At 53.2% G+C, this 12395-nt stretch overlaps 1 protein-coding gene across 6 annotated transcripts in view; it reads left to right on the top strand.

The window, feature by feature from the left end:
* The window catches only part of Sh3pxd2a (SH3 and PX domains 2A), a 209655-nt gene that overhangs the window by 118113 nt on the left and 79147 nt on the right, over positions 1-12395 (top strand). For all 6 annotated transcript variants that reach the window (XM_087907827.1, XM_087907825.1, XM_087907829.1 and 3 more), the window contains one exon: positions 10496-10524. In XM_087907827.1, coding sequence (XP_087763953.1) covers positions 10496-10524 — 29 coding nt within the window. The remainder of the gene's footprint in view (positions 1-10495; positions 10525-12395) is intronic.

Raw genomic sequence — 12395 nt, forward strand, 5'->3', positions numbered from 1 at the left:
TAGTCCAACTTGGGGAACCAATGAGTTTTATTGGGGTTACTTACGAGGAGTATGGGTGAACGGTTGTTGACAGGGGGAGAAATGACTCAAAGACAGCAGCGTCACCAGAGCCCACCCAGCATGGGTGACAGTTCACAAAGCTGGGCGCACACAGCACACTGCACAGCCTGCGGGCAGCTTAGCAGGTTGGAGAGTGCCCCTTCAGGTGGCCCCAGGCTGCTTGCCCAATCTGTTTCTTGTTTGTGGTTTGACTTGCTGGAGAGGGGCTCTCTTTACTGTTTACTGGGGAGGGGAAGAACCCAGCAAGTCTGGTCAGTTTCAGGAACTTCCTGAAGCTCTTTGAGTTCCGTACTTTCTGTCTCAAGGAGTATCTTTGCGAGTATCTGTTCCACTTGAGCTGCAGGAAAGAGCTGGGCTCAGTAAAGAAGTCTCTCTGGTCCTCCTTTCAGTTAGAGTCCCAGATGAAATTAAAATTCTTAAAATTCTCCAGGCTTCCTTTTTCAGTTTTGACATTGTGAATTGAACTAGAGTAAGCACCCTCTGTACCATGTGTGCGTGCGTGCGTGTGTGCATGTGTGTGTGCATGTATGAGATTGATTCTGTAGCCTGGGCTGGCCTTCAGCTTGCAGGGATTCTCCTGTCTAAGCATCTCAAGAGCTCTGACTAGGGATGTGTGCCACTGTGCCCAGCTCTTGTCACATTTTCTGGGGTAGGTAGTCACATGTGGGAATCCTTAGTGGCCTTCATAGCTCATGGTCACTGGATAGTGTCAGTAGTGCCAATCATTGCCCTCTTTTTAGAGAAAGCCCCTGGATAGCTCTAGCTAAAGTGCCACTGGGCACTGGGGGCAGGATTGGGACGCACCGTGTCCCTCTGGAAGAGGGTCTCTTTTGGACTGAGAGAAATGGCGGGTGTGGGCAGGTAGATCTGCCATGGCCATGGGCACAGAGAGTGCTTAGTTTGCAGTCTTGCTTCCTTGTTACAAGCTGTGTGACTCCAGGAGAGTAGCCTAACCTCTCTGAGCCTCATCAGTAAAATGAGACTAAAGAATCTGTATGGAAGACACTGTAAAGTGGGTAACACGGGGCCTGGATGTCTGCATAGTTGGTGCTTCTGTCTTTGTGATATTGGGTCTACCACCTGGGAGATGACTCTGTGACCTCCAGGGCCCTGGCCCTGCCCCTGCCAGAGCAGTGAGGTGACCTAAGTGCCTAACATGCCCACAGACTGCCTTTCTCCCACCCTTTGACATGGCAGCTGAGGCACCAGATTGGGTCAGGACTGGGAGGTTAGGAGCTAACAACCAGGGATCCTTGACAGGCCTATCCGTGGCCGTGGGACCGTATGTCTGTCTCGTGCACCACACAGACCAGAACATCTGTAGATACGCCTGGGGCAGCCAGAGAGAGGCAAGGCATCCTCCACCTCCTACTCTGTCACCTAAGCAGAGAAACCAGACTGAGCTGAGACCCAGACATGCTGTCCACATCCCTTCCTGCCTCTCCCCAACCCCTGCGGTCATGCACCATCCAACCCCAAGTCTCCTCGCATTTCCTTGACAGCCCCCAAGTGCCTGCCTCTTCTAAGCAGCCCTCCCGACCGTCCCAGGCCACTCTGACCTCCCTGCCCTGGGAGTTCCTGTCAGTAAACTCTCGACACAGCTCTGTGGTAGCCAGTTGCAAACTGAGTTCTTCGTTTTCTTTCCTTGGCTGTTTGTCTTCACTTGGTAATGAGATGGTGTGCACTTTAAGGCAGGACAGTGTTTCTCCGGCCACACTCCTGCGTCAGGCATGGGAATCAGCCTGTAACAACTCCTCAGTTAAGGTGGAGATGCAGAGTGGTGCTGGACAGATCATGGATGTGCAGTAGATGAAGGATGGAAGCTGGAAGATTGATGGGGGTTGATAGATGGACACGGAGGGGTGATTGGCCGATAATTCTTTTGGACAAGGTGTGGGAGGAAGAACTACAAAGCTGAGTTCCAAGGAAACGGGATGTGAGGCAGGCCCATTGACGTAGAGCGGCACAAGCTCCCCCTTGGGGTCCCTGACATCCTGTGGCCAACTTTGCCGGCTGCCTCTTGGCCATAGATGATTCATGGATTTCTGAAGGATATAGAAGAGTCAGCATTTATATAGCGATGGGGTTTAGCTATGGAATCCATAGAGAATGTCAAAGAGGCCCTTCCATGTTTGGAGGCTTGTTCTGTCCATTGTTCTGTACCCGCACCCACCCGTCCGTTCGTCCGTCCGTCCGTCCATCCATCCATCCATCCTCCAGCCGTCACCCATCTTCTGTCCTCCACCCCGTTCACACATTGCTTGTCAGAGTCCCCGCTGGGTGGGACTCCTTGGAAGGTACAAAGGGAGAATCAAGGTCTGTTTGTGCTCATGACCTTAAGTTGGCATCGTGTGTGACGGGACCATGGTCTTACAGCTCCGTTCCCATCAGGGAGGGCCGCCATCCCCTCTGCAGATCTAGCCCCTCTTGTGAGCCTGCACTTCTAGTTAGGATCCTTTCCATGCTTGGTCTTTTCCACCATAGCCATACCGAGAGCTTTGCATGTTGTCTTACTTGACTCCCACAAGTTTGCAAAGCAAGGATTGTTTTAGCTCTTTTATAACTGAAGGTTCGGGGAGCTCCTCAGTGTCAGGCAGGTAGCTGGACCAGACTTTGAACCCATCCGCTATCTCTTCGCACTAGGGCTCTGAGGCCCAGGCACTGTGGAGCCATCCTTGAGCTTCAGACACACCCAGGGCCTGTGTCCACCATAGTGGGACAAGCCAGAGGGAGCAGACAGACATACAGACAGCGCTTTGACTTTTCTCTGTGGAAACAGCAGCAGAGACTCTTTGGGACGCTAAAGAGACAAAGCAAAATCTGTGTGTGTGTGTGTGTGTGTGTGTGTGTGTGTGTGTGTGTGTGGTGTCTTCTGAGGTCTATGATGATCATAGCATCCGGCCCTCTAGGACACAGGCTGGAGGACCCAAGACCCCTTTCTTCCCCCCAAGGAATTCAGCTTTTCACCCAAAGCAGGAATCTGGCCTCTCTGGGCAATCCACATGGTCACAATGGGGCCCATTCTCAGAACCCTGGAAGATGCAGGCCCTGTAGAGAAAGGCCAGATTCTTGTTGGACACAAGAGCCTTCAGTGCAGCAATTTAGATCAGGGCACAAATGGGGGCATAGAATGGCATCCATGCTCCCCCTGTATTGCCTGGAGGTCTCTGCCTCTTGAGACCATGCTGTGCAAAGGCTTTCAAAAGCCAGAGCAGAAACCCAGCTCCAGGCTATGGGGGGCAGAAAGCTCCCAGAGCTTGCAGACCTCAGCTGACCCAGGGCCCCCTTAGCTCAGACACTCTCACTTGGCTTCCAGAAGAACAAGTTCCTTCTCTCTATTGGAGTCTCGCAGCAGCACTGTCTGCTCCTCGGAGTAGCCTCCTAGAAATGGAGAAATGGAAGCCCAGAGAATTGGTCGCTGTTTTTTAAAATGCCCCTGCTGATTAAAAATACATCTCGGCTGGGCAGTGGTAGTGCATACCTTTAATCCCAGTACTCATAAGGCAGAGGCAGGCAGATCTCTGTGAGTTCAAGGCCAGCCTGGTCTACAGAGTGAGTTCCAGGACAGCCAGGACTACACGAGAAACCCTGTCTTGAAAAACAAAACAAAGGAGGAGGAGAAGAGGAGAAACAACTTACATCACAACCCAACACAGGGAGACAGACAGACAGACAGACAGACAGAGAGGTAGATAGATTACTGAAATGGACATTTCACAAAACACTCTTAACCGTAAACAACTCTAATGGGTTCTAGCCAATTCTACCCTTCAGAAGCGCTTGTTGATCTGCTGCAGCAAGTTCAGAGCTCACTAACAGACAGAGGCTTGTCATTTGAACAGAGTTAGATTGGCTGGGGATGGTAGGGTCCTGGGAATGATAGGGTCCTGGGATGGTAAGGTGCTGGGATGGTAGGGTGTTGGGGATGGTAGGGTGCTGGGGTGCTTGGGATGGTAGAGTGCTGGGATGGTAGGGTGTTGGGGATGATAGGGTGCTGGAAATGATAGGGTCCTGGGATGGTAGGGTGCTGGGGTGCTTGGGATGGTAGAGTGCTGGGACAGTGGGGTGTTGGGGTGGTAAGGTGCTGGGATGGTAGGGTGTTGGGACAGTAGGGTGCTGGGACGGTAGGATATTGGGATGGTAGGGTGCTGGGAATGGTAGGGTGTTGGGATGGTAGGGTGTTAGAACGGTAGGGTGCCCCATAATCTCAGCTTCTTAAAAACACAGATAGGAGGATCAGGACTTCAAAGTCATCCTTAGCTACATAGTGAGTTTAAGGCCAGCCTGGTCTACATGAGACTGCCTCCCCAAAACACTCAACATTCTTTAATTAATTAAAAAAGTTTTTTGATCCCAGTTCTCCTGCCCCTATCTTCCAAGTAGTATATACAGGTGTGCCCTACAACACTCAGCTGAAGAAGAAGCGCCACCAGGCGTGATGGCACAGCAGAGCCCAGAACTAGGTTAAGTGAGTTAGTGCCACAGTTGTCACAGCCTCTGTCTCCTTCCTTTCCTGTCCCAAAGCTTTCCCTCCAGCTGAACTCAGAACATGTCCCCTTTGCACCTGATCCCTCCTGGGTTTCACAGAAGGACCCTCAAACTCCATCCATCCATCCATCCTTCACCACCCCACCTCCGCCCACATGATCAGTCTTACCTCTGTGGGAAGCCGCTTGTCCCTGCTTCTAGAGCCTCCCCCCCTCACCTTGTTCCTGTCCTGTCCTTGGATTAAAAGGGCCTTGTCCCCGAGGATGCCCTCCTTCAGTCCCAGGATCTCTGTCACCACCCGTTTTACTCTTGGGCTCAGTTGTCTGGAAACGTTAGCTCCCACAATGTACTGTGTAGCATTGGTACCCTGCATCACAGACCTGCGAGCTGGGTTCTCTTGTGCCTGCCTGTAAGGCCCTAAGGTCTCACAGCAGCAGCTTCCAGAGCCTACAGGATGATAAGTAGTCGAGATCATCAGTCTCTCCTGGCCTAGACTGAGCCCTCCGCCAAGGTTACATGCAGTGCATTCTCCCCCCCCCCCAGTTCACATATTCTAAGGAGTGCCTGTGTCCTAGCTCTCAAAGTCACCCCAAGTCAGCCATCTGGCACCAAGTCTGCTTCTCCCAAGCAAGTCTTAGCAGAAGCAGCAGACCTGCAGATGGGCACCCCAGGCCATGCAGCCAAAGTCAGCCAGCAGACAGCAGGGCGAGGACACTAGGATGGAAGTGCAGGCCTATACTCCTGTGCCAAGGCGCTCGCTGATGGGAGGGAGGGAGGGAGGAAAGGAGGCTGCAGGCTGCTGCCAAGTTCCACCTGCCAAGGATACAGCAGCCTTCCTCATGGTCACCCCGAACTTTAACATCCCTGAGTCTTTTCTCACCTGTCTCAGCTGCTTTTCCTGGCTTCCCTTTCACGTTGGTAACCTTGATGGATAGGGTGACCACCTCCTTTCCTCAGCAAATTGGTGGTCCTCACTAGCCATCACAGGAGAGAGGTGCAGAGGCAGGCAGCTAACACAAAGAGGCAAAACTTTTCCCAGCCCTCGCTCCAGCCTCTTTCTCCTTGCTGCCACTATTAGCAGATGCTTTGCTGGGATGGCCAAGGAAGAGCACAGCCCTCGCCTAGAGAAGTGAACGGGGAGACAGGGAGAAGCTGAAGCTACACATAGTGGTGCAGACTCATAATCCCAGAACTTGGAAGTCCAAGGCAGGAGGATTTCCAGTTCAAAACCAGCCTGGGCTATGTAAGGACCATCTTATAAAAAAGGCCTTGGTCTGGGAGATACAGCTTAATGGTGATGTATATACTTGAATTCAGGAGCTCATCAGCACCCAAGTTTTAAAAACTTATTACAAACGTTATTTACTGCATTTTAGTGCTTTCTCTCTCTCTCTCTCTCTCTCTCTCTCTCTCTCTCTCTCTCTCACTTTCTCTCTCTCTCTCTTTCTCTCTCTCTGTGTGTGTGTGCACGCTACAGCGTATGTATGAAGTCAGGACAACTTTTGGTAGCCATTTCTCTCCTTCTACCACGTGGTACCCTAGAATCACACTTGGACCTTCAGGATTGGCAGCCAGCCCTTTTGCCTGCTGATCTATCTTCCTGAGCCAAGCACCCCAGCTTAAAGGAGTTTTTGCCATCTGGCTAGCAGGTGATCTCCCGGGCAATCTAGTCTGTCAAGTCAGCAGTTAACACTATCACAAGGCCATTTCTTTTCCAGCACGCCTGTTGCTGAAGTTCCTCCTCGGGCTGACCTAAGCCCTGTCTACCCTGACCCTTAAGGGTCAGCTGGCAAATCAAGTCAAGATTCCACCAGCGTTCACTCTAGAGAGCCAATGCATTTATTGGGCTTACTTACAAAGCATAGGTTAGGGGTTACTTTCTGGAATGCAGGGGCCCCCTGCAAAAGGCCACACCAGAACATCTTTACCCACCAGGGATGATGGTGCTCCCGTAGCCACATAGATGAAGACCCTTCCCCTAGCCTTCATGGGCCTATATACTCAAGCCCCTCCCTCAGGCCGTGTGCAGTTAGGGCAGAGTTGTACACAGCAGACGATACGAACAGCCAGATACCCAGAGGAGGGTCTCATGACCCTGTCCACGCCTGTAGGAGGGATGTAAACAGCCAACAGCTGAGCTCCCAAAGATGGCTGTCCTTTGGCTTCCAGAATAGTTAGTCCTGTACAGCAATGCTGTATACTCCACCCTCCCCAAAGTCTATGACTGTCTGTGACTGTGGCTGCCCTCATTCTGTGGGTGGAGAAGTTCAGGACTGAAGTAGTTCAGGGTCACCACCACAGCAGTCAGCCTAGCTTTGAACCAGAGGCTTCGGTCTCACATGAACTCAATTGCATCTCCGCAAGAAGGACCCAGAGATAAACAGTGTGACTCCGTTTACAGACCCAGATAGGAAGCTGAAGGGGGACCTCGGTCTTCTCTGCTGCAGGCCAGCCTGTGGGCCACAGGGAAATACTCGTCCCAGTTTCCTCCCCACAAGTCCCATGTTCCAGTTTGCTTAGCACGATTGATGCCTGTTGTCCTAGTCACTCTGGCTGGCTAAAAGGCTGAACAGCCTGATGGAGCCTGGGAGGCCTTTGCAATTACATTAGCTTCTGGCATCATGAAAGGGAGATGCTAGCCTCACCCTCCCTCCTCCACTCCTTCCTCTGGCTCCCTGGGACTTCGTGATTCAGCAGCCAGTCAGAGGCAGGCTAGACTGTGACTTCCAGGGAGTGGAGCATTGACCCGGCAGTGACTGTCATCACCATCTTAGGACTGCCACTGAGTGAGGAGGGAATCTGACTTGTTGGGCCCCCAACAGAGCGAGCCCCCGCCCCCCCCCGTCCTGTCTGGCCAGAACTGATTGAAGGGCAGTGAGAGGTGGGTGTGCCTGAGGTGGGGGAGCCCTGCCTTTTCATAGCCTGCAATGTCAGGGATGGGGGGAGTCCCAGATGCCTAAGCTGCTTCTCAGCACGCTCAGCCGTTAAAAATATCAAATGGTTTTGCTGAAAGGGGCCCACCGGAAACCTCTGAGAATTTCCTATTAGGGCAGTGCCTTCCTGGGCTGGAGGCCAGGCACCTTATGGATTCCTCTCTGCCAGTCAGTTGTGACCCAGCTGCCCCCACCGTCAAGAGCCGCTCTCCCCTTTCTCCCGCATGTCAGGCCCCAGGGTTGCCTTCTACCCCTGCACCCACAGCTCCAGGAGGGTGGGGCTTGAGAGTTTGTGTGTAGCCTCAGAACTAAACCAGGGTTCCCTGTTTGTGGCCCAACCCAACAACAGCCACTCATTGACTGATGTTGGACAAGGAAGTGTCTATAAGCCTTCCCCTTCTCACCTGAAAGGGGGAGAACATAGCATTGCTAGGGAGAGAGATCCAGGAATCCTGGGTGGAGGGCTACAGACCCTGATGGCAGGACAAGCCCGGAGGTTCTGTCTGGAAGCCTTTTGGGAAGTTTGAGCACTTTGCTTCATATGAATGCCCCCCTAAGGTGTGGCTGGCGCTGGTGCTTATGCAACCCTGGCCCAACCTCAGAATCCCAAAGAAGCATTTTGGGAACACAGACAACCAAGTAGGTGTGGGTGGCTCCACCCTGGGTTTCTAGCCAGATTTCTAGATGGTTCTGTTGAATGGTCAGCCTGAGCTTCAGTGTGGTGCTTGATGACATGTGCCTCATTCCTCTGTCCCCCTGTCCCTTGGGGACAGCTAGCCTGTGGGGCTGCTATCCTAGACAGCCTGCAGCGTGGAGGAGGCCGCTGAAGGGAGAGCGCCACTCCTGCCTGGCCACTGGCAGCCTTGAGAATGGCCAGTGTACTATGGAGTTCTAGAACTCAGCAAGTCCATGGGGAAATGGCGGCTCTCAGCTGCCAGCCGTGGCCTGCCCTTCCCTTTGGCCAGCCTCGGTGGAAAATCTCGGAAAAGGAATTTCCTCTCTGGGTGGGAAACAGCCACCACATACCAATCCTTTCCCTACTGGGAGCTCTCCCCACATCTGAACACCAAGGGGGCACTGGAGGTGGAAGCAGGCTGGGGCTCATGAAATACCATGAGTGAATTGGGGAGGAAAGGGTTTAATTGACTCACCCTTCCATATCACTGTTCATAATTGAAGGAAGTAAGGACAGAAACTCAAGCAGGGCAGGGACCTGGAGGCAGGAGCTGACACAGAGGCCATGGAGGGGTGCTGCTGACTGGCTTGCTCCTCTTGCCTTGCTCAGCCTGCTTTGTTATAGAACCCTGGACCATCACCCCTGAGATGGCCCCACCCACAATGGCTGGGCCCTCCCACATCAGTCACTTACTAAGAACATTCCCTACAGGCTTGCCTGCAGCCTGATCTTCTGGAGGCATTTTCTCTGTTGAGTCTCCCTCCTCTCTGATGATGATTCTGTGTCAAGTTGACATAAAACTAGCTAGCAAATCAAGGGGGCAGGATGAGAGCCCGCCCTCTTTCTAGTGATGGGATACAGATTTGTGTCACCAAGCCCTACTCTCCACCCTTCCTAACAGTGCAACCTCTGCCCCACAGGCCCTGCAGATTTTAGTCGCCCCAGGGACTCATTCTAGCACTCAAGAGGCAGAGGCAAGGGAAAGTTCAAGGCCAGCCTGGACTAGGTAGTGAGGCTGTCTCAATACCTCACAAGAAGTGCGGCTTCCTAGACCCTGCCCAAAAGCTGGGGAGCTGGAATGGGGGCTGTCCCTGCCTCTCTGCCTCTGTAGGCCAATCATCTTTCCTGTTGCCTAAGGCCACGCCCTCAGAACCTCAAGGCTCTGAGTCTGATGGCTGCCCGCCCTTCTCCGCTGAGACCCTCCTCCAGGGAGCAGATCCAGCTAGCTAGTTTGCTTGGCCAAAAATAGGTAGCAAGTGGCATTTTCTTTGGTCCCCAGGGACCAGGAGGGCAGTACCTCTTGTCTCCAGATAGGTCCCAAACTGGCTCCTGAGCGTTAACAGAATTCAGATTTTCGGAATTCCATGGGACTGGGGAAGGGAAGTTGGGGAAATGGAGGGTACTGGCAGAGCAGCCAGCTTTGGGGTGTCTGCCTCTGCCTGTTACTGACCCTAGGTCGACCTGCGCCCCGAGGGCAGAACTGGGCAGCCTCCAAGCAAGGCAGCTGGAAGAGGGGAGGGACTATATGCTTATGGTTCAACAGTTATTTTAAGTGACAGGATGAGAACCTAGTGCTCACTTTAGAAGCTCAGTCTCCACTCCTGCCACTCCCAGCTTCCTAGGTACCCCTGCGGAGTGTTCTGGGAGAAGGCCCAGTGTCAGCCTTAGCCTTTCAAGAAAAAGAACTATAGATGCTAAATATTGTTCCTGCAGGCGATGTTTGCCCACCACTTGCGCCAGTCCCAAAGATGGAGTGGGTTAAAGCAGCTTCTGTGTGCCTTAAGGAGCTTTGGGTGGATGGGGGAGGACACCATGGAATCAAAGGGTCGAACAAACTAACTGAAGGAATGAAAGCTTGCTGAGGAAGTCGCTACTGGTCTAGTGAAGCAAAGTATTGGGAGGTGGAGTGTTCCAGCGGTGGGGAGTGGGTCCGCCAATGGTCAGAGCCTGGGTTCTAGCGATTGCCCACCCTCCGGTAGCCTCAGTTTCCCTGTTTTGCAAGCGCACTGGGAATCTGATAGCCCTCTCGGATCTATTGAGGATTGGGGGAAGGTGAGCCCCTTTGGGCAAGCCGGGGCGCGGTCCGGTGCGGGTTGCGGAGCGACAGGGCGGGGCGAGGAGGCCGATCGCGCCGTTGGGAGGCCGGGCTGCCGGGCGGCGGGCGGGTATCGCAACGCGCTGTGCGTGCAACTGCGGAGCGCGCGACTCGCCGAACCGCGGCATCACATGAGCAGAGGCGCCGGGAGCTGCCACAGCGCGGCGGTGGGCGCCCCAAAGCTGCAGCTCCGTGCCCCACGCCCACCCTAACCATGTCTATTTGTTGTTGTTTCTTTTTCAGAGATTATGGCAGTTCTAAAAGGAAATCAGGTAAGAGAATCTCAGCGTATATCTTTCTCACCTTTCAGCTGCATGCACTTGTCCCTCTGATCCTGCGCAGGACTTTCGCGGGCGGCGGGGTGGGGGTGGGGGGGATGCCTTTCTGGCCTGCGGCACTATCGTCCTGCCTGCCCCGGGGTGAGGGTGCACATCTATTTCCCCCTCCCTGTCCCTTGCCCTCTAAGTTCTCTGCCCCGCACACCTTCATTCTCCTCTGTAGTCCCTCTGACTCCTGGATGGAAGTAGGGGTGCATGGGGTAGGAGGTGTCCCTGGAACGGCCTGAGCCCCTGCAGCATCTGCAGCCGGATCCTGCATCTCAGCTGCAGGAGCCACTGCTGGCTACCGCTGTGGCTTTCCCATTCGTCCTTCGCACTGCGTTGGAAGAGTTTGTGGATATGCCGGTTCTTCGGCGTGGGAAAGTGAGAGGGAACTGAAAAGGGGTTGCTCTTGAGAGACTCGGGATTGCTGCACCTCACCACTGACCCGAACCCTCCCCCAGATCTTAGGGCGGGAGGTGGAGGGGAGAGCAGGTGTAGGTGCTTCCCAAGCATGAGCGAGGTTATCTTCCAACACTATCCCCGGAGGGCCAAAGAAAATTCTTTCTAGGTCTAGGTGGGGGAGGCTCTCCCAAATGGCACACCGCCTGGGCGTGGGTGGGGTGTAGTTAGTTGGGGGAGGGTGATCTTTTGTTAGTGCGATGAGTTGATGAGTTTGGGGGTGCGGGGCTGGGGCAGACAGAGCGAGCTATATTGGCAAACAGCTATGTCTGTTTGCTGTATGTGCCATGGTGGGGCAGCGTTGTCTCCTGAAGAGTCTCCTGAAGAGTCTGACCTTTGGGGCTGTGTTCAAGGCCCCCATATCTCAATGCTGGGGGACTGTGGACCAAGTAGAGGCTTGCGTGCTGCCGCCATGGGTGGGAGTTGAGGTGGAAGTAATTGTATTCTGTGTCCTTGTAAACATAGGTTTGGATGTGTTGGGTGTACACATGCTATCTTGTGTCTGTGGGGGAGACCACGGGTTGGGTTGTGCGGACATGGGTGGTCCTGCTGATAACTATGCATAGGCTGGGTGTCCTCCGTGGGCTATAGGCTGAAGCCTGTTGAAGCATGCTTGTGTACTTAGTTGTGGGGTAGGATGTGTGTGTGCAGGTGACTGACAGCCGGGCCAGGGTAGCTCAGGTGTGCTCTGCAGCAGCGAGACTTTTTCTTCTGTGACAGAAGCCTGAAAAGTTTGCTCATCAGCACTGCCAGCCAGAACCCCAAGGGAGAACCAGGCTGGAGGGGCAAAACTGGGGCTGGGATAACCAAGACACTTGTTAATGCTGAACCCCAGCTTCCTGTTTGGCCTTGGGAAGTTTCTTGTTGCCCTTATGCTTAAAACAATAAATAATGAGGATGCCTGTCTCATGTGATATAGAATAGCTCTTAGCACCTAATAAAACCATAACCCTATGAAATATTATGTGTATAATACTATATATAGTACTGTGTGATACTGTAGCGGTAGCGTTAGTATGTATAGCATTATTCTTGTGGTCCTCCAGTTTAAGTTGAGGAGCCTGCCCACTCGTCCATGCCCCACCCAGGCTACCTCTTCAGTTTCTCTGCCTTCCATCTTCATCCAGGCAAAGGACGGATGAGGAAATTTAATTTACATTGGTATGCTTATGGTAATGGCCACTTAGTGTCATGGTTAAAATGGCAGGCTGGAACCAGGCATCAGGCATTCGGAACCAGGCTCCTCTTCCCTGTGACTCATGGGAGATTTCTCCCTCCCAGGGCCTATTCTGTCTTCGTAAATTAGGGATGTTTACGTGCACTTTGTGGTGGTTAGCTGTTTTTCTTTAGATCGTTATCTTTGT

The sequence above is a fragment of the Myodes glareolus genome, chromosome 7, assembly GCF_982192425.1.
Source record: "Myodes glareolus chromosome 7, mMyoGla1.1, whole genome shotgun sequence".
In the NCBI taxonomy this organism is placed as follows: domain Eukaryota; kingdom Metazoa; phylum Chordata; class Mammalia; order Rodentia; family Cricetidae; genus Myodes; species Myodes glareolus.